Below are 9,097 nucleotides of genomic sequence, written 5' to 3' on the forward strand. Positions count from 1 at the left end.
TGTTTCGTCCAGTAGCTTTAAAAGGGACGTACAACACTCAGATTCATTAACGCTACAAATGGTCTTTTGAAAACTGTGGCGTGCTATTTTTTACAGTAATCTTGATTTGAATGACTTGTATAAATGCATATTTGCAAGAAAATAAATAAATAAATAAATAAAACAGAATATCCAGTCAAGGCCACTATAAGGAGAAATATCCCTGTTTTTTAATTGATCGTGCAAAAACAGTTACATTTGAGCTAAATTAAGCTCGTTCTTGTATTTTTAAGAATAACTTGTTTCATAATTCTAGTAAAAAAAAGAAAATACAGGCCTGAAAAAAAAGTCACTTTTTATATATTGCAAGACGAGGGTTTAGTGTTGTCCATCTATGGAGAAGTGTCCATAACTCATTCTCTTGAGTCCATGCGTTCTTGTCAGATAAACGTCTGTATAGTCGTCTATCCGCGCTTCTCAGACAATGACAAGCTGTTATCAAGCACAGCAGCCTGTCCCAAGAGACGACCAGACTTAATTCCTCCGATATTTTGCAGAAGTGATTCACGTTTAGAACCGTTTTTTTTTTGGTCCGTCATATTAAAGCAAGAGGGCCCGAATATTTGATGATCATGAGTGAAACCCACAATCAGTTTCACAATAATTTTTACACCCAAAATGTAATATTACAGGCCTATCAAATTGAATCAGTTTAGAAATGTGTAAATTAGTGTCTATAGAACCCAGTAGGCCAACATTTAGCGCTCATTAATATATTCACAAAACACATTATAAGATGTGACAATGCACATTTTTACAGGCCTACTACTTAGAGATCTATCTCAAGAGGATGGTTATCGTATATTACACTAAAACACTAAAATATTTTGCAATGAGTCTAATATGTTTCTCGTTGGTCCTTCGTCATACTCAAGTGTCATCATGTACGGACCGGAGTTTATCGCCCGATCTTCCGGATCCGATCCAGGACGACACGAAGGAGACGGACAATTCCACATCCTCAGATAAGGACACTAACAACAACGAGAACGAGGAGCAAAACTCGTGCACGAAGCGGCGGGGCCCACGCACCACCATCAAGGCCAAACAGCTCGAGACTCTGAAAGCCGCGTTCGTGGCGACGCCGAAGCCCACGCGACACATCCGCGAGCAGCTCGCGCAGGAGACAGGCCTCAACATGCGAGTCATACAGGTAATACATTTGGACACATTCATTTATTTAGGCCATTTTTAGTTTGATTTTATCTAGGCCATTTTATATCTACATTTCTGTCAGACAATGAAAGCATTCGCCACAAACTAAATTCATTATTTTGGTCATTTATTTTACACAGTTAAAGAGTACTACTACTGTCATATAGCTCAGTCACGTGTCTATTAGAATACATTTTTTTTAATGCAGACTATTTCTCCAAAGTTTTAATTAATCAGTTGTATTGTACAAAAGCTTGGTTTGACAAGGTTGACATTTGAAGATCATGCCCTACTCAACAAACCTTACAAAATATAAAGTGAAAAAAGGAGACACGTTTAAATTGTTCAGGAAGTTCATCTAAAGGAATTGTACACCAGTTAATAAAAGAAATATAATACACTTACTTGGTTTGTCATATTTGTAGGGGTGTAATGTTCTGGTACATATAAATTATGATAAAATACAAATATCGGCTGGAATTTTCTCAGTTGTAAAACAGTTAATTAAAGTTGTTAACAGATTTTTATCAGGTAGCAAGACAATGTCAGGCACATGATATGCTTGTCAGTTCCTGCTGAGAAAATATGAATGTGAAAGACAATCTGTTCTGACAGCAGTTACAGCCAAAGGTTTCCATTAACTATAAGAACTTTCGGTTTTTAAAATGCTCAAATAATTGAAGAGGTGAAGTTTAACTGAAAAGGTGTTGGCTGACGAACACAACCATGCTGTAAAGTTCAGGGAAAGGTTAACACGATTAGTGAGAACGAGAGTTTTCCACCAGTTATCAGTGAAGCATAAAAATATTTAATCCTGAAACATTTAGTAATTTTGATAAATTATCAAAATATTAATTACAAGGATAACTTGAATATAAATAAAAAAAAATATAACGGATTTATCATCAGGTCCATATGAAATCCATATAAAAGTAAATTAGTAAAAGGATCTTGATTCTTGATCTCTGATGACTAAAGTTATCCTGGGTTACATCTGTGAACTCAAGCACACAGCTCATCTTCACTTGTCACTGTCATCATCAAGAAATCGCAACCCTCTCTGAATCCCAGCAAGGCTCAATACTTTGCTCCTGAGCCAAAATGGAGACAGCCTTTGCCACACGTCCCCGTTCATTTGTTATGTGTTAAATGTGGATTGCGCTCTGCGCGGGGAGCCCTCCGGAGCCATGCCGGTTCAGCAGCATGTGTGTGTAATCCCTAAGCAACGCTCACTCAGGAGGAGGCAAAACATTTCCATAAAAATGTACCAAACAGTTAGCCGATTGTTCTCAATAAGCAGGTGTTGCCTTTGCTGAGCATGGAGAGGAATGCTTAAGTGGTTTTAGGTAGAGAACATGTTTTGTCTCTCTAATATAGTCTCTCTCACTCTCTTTTTCTCTTTCGTACATGGCAGGATTGTGCCTCCAGAGCAGACTAACTGTTGTTAGCATATATTATGCAGTGGCAATGCAGATTCAGGCATGAATGTGTTACATTGTACCATCATGCATAAAAATGTCATCTTACGGTAGACATTTTCACATCATCCTCTGCTCTTTGTTCCTGTGTAAGCAGTTTATATGTCAACAGTGTGAAAAACGGCCCTCGCAGTGTTTGTTGAAGCACACGTCTCTGGTTCTTTTGACTAAAAGGTTATATTTGAGTTCCACCAGCACAGTGGTATGTCAGATTGCCTTGTTCTTACTAAAAGATTGAAACAATGTTCGACAGTGATGAGTCTGATATTGCATCAGTCACACACTGTTATATCAGGTCTATTTGTAATGAGCTGGCGGTGCCGTGATCAAACGATACTTGTCAGCACCGCAGTGTCTCAGAAATTATGTGCGTGCGTGCGTGCACTAAGATGAGGGACTGGTGAAATCATCCCAGCATATTAATTTTCGCAGGAATATAAATCTTGACAGTCTATTGCATTGTAGTTCGGTAATCTGACAAGACTTATTTAACAAACCGGGCAGGATCAGTTATTAGGTGTTAGTTTCTTTCATTAATGGGTTGAGCTGCAATATAAACATGAAACAAGAGAACATTTGTTCATGCATGTATACACACACACACCTATAGTGTGTGTGATTTTGGTGGTCATAAGGAGGCTAACTTTGGTAAATGTACTAAACATAAACATAAATATAAACATAAACGTAATATACTAAACATACTGCATTTATCCTCTTGGTATTTAGTTAATTTGGTCAAATTATTATATATATATATATATATATATATATATATATATATATATATATATATATATATATATATATCAAAGCTTAGAAAGTACAGTGGCATTATTTAGATGAACACTGACTAGTAAAATTTGCTGTTCATTTCCCTCATTAAGTTGTTTAAGTGTTTCTTCAAGCAGATGTGCTGCTATTACCATTAAATCGACAGGAGTGTTGCTTGTACATCACTATGAGTATTATTTTCCTCCTGAAATGGATGAAAAAAGTTCAACCCTAAAGGAAAAATTTAATGAAATAAGAAAAAGTCAACTTCATTTCGTTCCAAGGCTGCATAAGATTTGAAGATATTTCGAAAAAAAATTTAAAAAAAAGTCACAGGGTCAAAGTTCTTTTGTGAAGAAACAAAGTCTCTCTAACAAAAACATAAGACGAGTCATGATGAAAGTAAACATCTTGTTTAGTTGTTTTATGTGGTGTTATTACTCACACCACTCACCTAAACCAACAGGTCACCTTGGACAAATGTAGAAAATCAGCCGTTTTCTAATTGTACAATAATGGGAAATGTATAAACATGTGAGGTGCATCTCCTCTCACTTACCTCTTTGTTGTAATTACATGGTGTATAATTGTGGCTTTGCCTTGTAGGTGTGGTTTCAAAATCGGCGGTCTAAAGAACGTAGAATGAAGCAGCTCAGCGCTCTCGGTGCTCGAAGACACGCTTTCTTCAGGGGACCACGCAGAATGAGGCCACTGGGAGGAAGACTAGAGGACCCTGACATAATGGGCCCTGGAGGATACAGCTACTATGGAGGTACATAAACACAAAGAATGTTCTTTTTGTCAAAACACACATTTACACAAAACTACATGAGCTGTCTTTCACACACACACACACACACACACACATATACCCTGTATCTTCAAGGCTTTCCTTTTACCTTGAAAGCACAAAGATTTTTACAAGCAGTTTCTCTTTGTGCTTCAGAATCACCCTTTTTGAAGTTGTTAACTTTATATTTATATTAAGTTTTGTGTTAAAGATTTACCACAGAATCCAAAAAAACACAGAATCTATCACTCGGCGAGCAAGTGGCGTTTCTTTATAGTAAAATGTCTTTTGATGATTGATTAGCACATTAAAGTATCACAACTGCAGGAAAAAAATAATGGAATTGGGGAGGAATGTTAATGACTTTCTGTAGCACTAATTATATAGGCCAACCGCAAAGGTATGATGGAGCGAGAGGATGGATACGAGAGTAAAAATGAAGAAACATGCCTCTGCACTCGATTTCCACGTTTATTTATATCCTCTTTCCTCACCTTTCATTAGAGTATTTTCCATTCATTAGCACGGTCTTTGTTACATTCTCCTAATAAATTTGGTCGTAGCCAAACTATTCTGACACATTGTCTTGGAGAATGAGGAAAAACATGAAATTGGGAATCAAATAAAAGTATTACTCATTGGGAGTTAATTAAATGTCATTCATAATTATTTTTTAAAATGGTAAACAAAACAGAATGGAGTGTTTTACAAGAATATACCCTTTCAGTTTTTCTACTTTAAAATTTAACATGTAATTCAAGGTGTTGTCAGTTTGTTTTAATTCTTTGTAAAATTGGATAGCAATCTAACTGCTTCTATACCATTTTTTAATGTACTTACTTAAGCCCCAAAATGTATGCTAAAAAGCATGTTTTCTTTTAAATATCAGAAGCATTACTAATTTTTCTGTTTTTCTCCTCAGAATACCAAGGTGACTACTACGGGCCAGTGGTCAACTATGATTTTTTCCCTCATGGACCCCCTTCCTCACAGGCACAGTCTCCAGCGGAGTCACCTTACCTCCTCAGCTCGGGTTCAGGAGCTCTGGAGGGTGGTCCGGTCTCCGCTCACCATCCCTCAGATGACCAAAGGTTCACGGACATGATTTCCCATGCAGATACCCCCAGTCCTGAGCCAGGCATGACCGGACCTCTCCATCCCAATCCACAGGGGGAGGGTGGCTTCACAGGTGGTCCGAGTCCACCCTTCCCCCTGGTCAACAACACCAGTTACAGCGGCCCCATGTCTCATCCTGGTCAAGAGTTGGGGGAGAACACTGTTTGGTAGGACAGAGAGCTGGGAAAGACTCTGAACTATGGACACAAGAGGGAATTCCACCCTAAACTTGTCTGCCTTAGTGCTATAGGTTACTGAGGGAAGGTTTATTGGCTGGTCATGGACCAGAACAACCAATATATGGACCTGAAAGGTGGAAAGACATCATGCAAATTACCTTCTCTTGCGGTTTAGTTTCTACTGTCAAAAGGTGTGTATTGTCAGAGGTTGGTCTTGACCAATCACATTGGTTTGATTCCATTTATATGGTTTCCTGAGTTCAATATTATGATTGCGACAATAACGCAGATGTTCGTCCAAGGGGTTTTCTACTGCTTTGACTTACTGATTAGTAAAAGCTGTCAAAATGCATTTGATGATCAGAAGCGAGCAGCTAGTACTTAAAGGTAACACCATTTTCATCCTTTCGTTGGCTTTAGTTTCTTCTTTTTCTGAGACTCAATTTGTTCAAATTAAGAAAAATATATATTATTATTTTCTGTCTTAAAACTGGTCCATTTGTAACATTTGGTTCATTCATTCATTAACTGTTGAATTGTTTCATTAAACATTTCGATGAACACTCGGTATACCTGTGTTCTGATGAATCTATGCCTGCCAAAAACCACTTTGTGCTAATCAAATATCTGATACATAATTTGACTTAAGTTCACTGAATCAAAAAGGATTACATGTTTCAGAGGGGGAAAAGTTATTTTTAGTTGAAGTAGAACTGTTAACCCTACTATGGTCAAACTGACAATTTGCAGTCCAACAACTAACCTTAAATAACCAACAAGCTAATTGCATTTTCTAATAGAAGTATACTAGATATTAAATTCTACACAGAAATATTGATGTTAAGTTGCTGTAACTCTCTGTTAAAGCTACCAGGGTTAAAATGACCCTCACACAGCAAAGAAGGGTTAACTAAACATTATGTTGACTATGAGACCTAAATGATGTTGGGTTTAAAAACACCTTATGCACAATAACGCTTAGCATTCAGTATGTCCTAAAGCTGCATATACATATAAACTTTTGGTTGTTTCAGGAAGTAGTTTGTCAGTACGCGTTTAGCATTTTAACTATGAAAATTTGTATATTAATTAAAGTTCCATGACATCACCTCTAGCTTTCGTGACATCACACAAGAGGAAGTTGCCACTTCAAAAGAGGACAAAATCAGTAACTATGGATTTTTTATCTCTTCAGTATTCACACTTAAAAACAAACATATGCACCTGCAGCACATGGAGACATCTGCCTAACCCAAATCACTCCCATCCCCCATCTTATACATAGAGGCCTTTGCCCACACAGTGATCTGTCACTGAGAAGCTCGCAGAAACGCCTGACGAGCCCGTGCGTTGTTCAACTTCATTTAACCTTCGCTTTAGTACCTTGCTTTGAAAAAAATCTTTTAATGGAAATGATTTTCAAAAGAACACTGAAGCCATAATGAAGAATCTCCTTTAACAGCTGAGGTCTCTCTTCTCAATGGGGGGAAACAAAAGGACGGGACAGGCAACATCTGTGACTTACCACTGCACCCTGAACAGCCTCCAGACTGAAAACAAGCGCCATCTGATGGGCTAGTGTAGAAAAACAATAGTCTAGACAAACATCACCTGGACATGGGGGGCATAATTTTGTAAGTATTTAATTATCTAGTATTTACACAAAAGAGGAATATAGAAACTGACACTATAATTTTTAGGTTTTAAGGATTAAAGGTACTCAAAATATATAGTATCTAATCTGAGTTACATTTCATTTAAATTCTTAAGACATCCCATTGTTTGCCAATTGTTGTTAAACCAAATTTTTCATGTTAAAATGTTAAATCTCAAATTTATCATAACCAAATGAGCACCCATATTAAAGGTTCATTGAAACTTAATTGTATTTATTATTTTTTACCGTTAATAAAAATGATTTAACATGAACAAAAAAAGAAACTGATATTTGTTATGTAAAAAAAAAGTTATCTAATTTAATATTTAATCAGTACATTTTATAAACACAAATAATATAAATTTCTAATTTAGTACTACTAGGTCTTTTAGCACAGCATTCAACCAATTTAACATAACAAAATAAATAAATCTTATAGTCCACCAAACAAAAATAAATAACACAAAATAAAACAAATCACAGACGTCACTAAACAAACAAAACAAAAACTAAAAACCTAAGAGCTGACCAAATCTATGATCTGACCAAACAAGATGAATCGCCAAAATCACTGAACAAACTAAACCACCAAGGAAAATTCACCAAATGTCACAACACACAGTACTAAATTAATCTTAAGAGACCACCAAACAAAACAGTCAAGTTACTGAACAAAACACATCAAACTAAAATTCTTAGAGAAATTATAACAGGACAAACTTTCAAACAAATCAACAAAGAAATACCACTAAACAAAACAAAAATACACACACACACACACAAAAAGAGATCTTAGCTGCTGATTCTGATGCTAGGTCTGCCATGAGATGGGGACAACCTGAAACATTGTCCCAGAAAAAAAAAAAAAAAAAAAAATTAATAATATATATATATATATATATATATATATATATATATATTTTTTTTTTTTTTTTTTTTTTTTTTATTAAATCCAATTAATAAATTCTTGAAGCCCCATATGGGTGCTTCCAAAGTGAGGATATAATGTCTGATTTTTCATACATTCCTGTAAATCCATTCAAACTTATCTGCAAAGTTTTCTCTCTCTTACATTGGTGTTGACAGCCATCACATTCAAACAACAAACATGCATTTCACATGTATCTGCTTTCATGCCCAACATGTTTTCAAGGTTATGACTCTTATTACTCATGCATTTAGAGACTTGTAGGTCCCCCTCCTTCCCCATTCCTTGTCTCAGTGGGCTCAGGTGGGCCTGCAGAGGACCACGCAGGCCCCCAATTTTCCCCCTGACTGGTTTTAACATAAGGGGTAATGTGAGAGGAGCAGGCACAGGCTCTTCCACACCATCTCCTCCCCCAGAGGGAGACTCTGAGCCGGGCTAGATCCCGCATGCAGCCCCTCCTGCCGTGGAGAACGTGGTCTTCAGGGCCACCATACCATTACTGCTTGCCATATCCCTGTATTATTTACTTCTCCTCCTTCTCTCTGTTTGCTCCCTGGAGCCTGCCGGCACCATCGCTCGTTCGGCGAGGTAGAATAGAGGTCTTTATCTCCGGGAGGTGAGGACGAGAAGGCAAGGAGCTCGGGGACTGAAAATGTGTCCATATACACATACAAACCGGAGCTTCATGGGCACACTTTTACATCTCCGAAAAAATCTTTACACTTTTATTACCCAAATATATCCGATGTCTTGGTTCTGTGAGCGCGCACACACACACACAGAGAGAGAAAGAGAGAGCAAGGTCCATTATCACACGTGCCTTTTTGTAATGGATTTCCTTGTTTTGCTTCAGTGAAAGGGAAGAGGAGGTGGTGGAGGGGAGAGAAGCCTTCTGTTGTTGTTATAAATCACCTGCTCGTTCTCTCACACCTCTCTCCCTCCCGTGCTATCCCACAATGCCCCCTTCCACCCGGCACACAA

General features: G+C 37.4%; 1 protein-coding gene across 1 annotated transcript in view; it reads left to right on the plus strand.

Annotated features, from left to right (window-relative positions):
- lhx5 (LIM homeobox 5) overlaps nt 1-6,101 on the plus strand; it is a 10,304-nt gene extending 4,203 nt beyond the window's left edge. The window contains exons 3-5 of the mRNA XM_052588437.1: nt 915-1,192; nt 4,053-4,218; nt 5,159-6,101. Coding sequence (XP_052444397.1) covers nt 915-1,192; nt 4,053-4,218; nt 5,159-5,523 — 809 coding nt within the window. The 3' untranslated portion in view covers nt 5,524-6,101. The remainder of the gene's footprint in view (nt 1-914; nt 1,193-4,052; nt 4,219-5,158) is intronic.
- The last annotated feature ends 2,996 nt before the right edge of the window (nt 6,102-9,097 follow it).

This window comes from Carassius gibelio, chromosome B21 (assembly GCF_023724105.1).
Source record: "Carassius gibelio isolate Cgi1373 ecotype wild population from Czech Republic chromosome B21, carGib1.2-hapl.c, whole genome shotgun sequence".
Lineage (NCBI taxonomy): Eukaryota > Metazoa > Chordata > Actinopteri > Cypriniformes > Cyprinidae > Carassius > Carassius gibelio.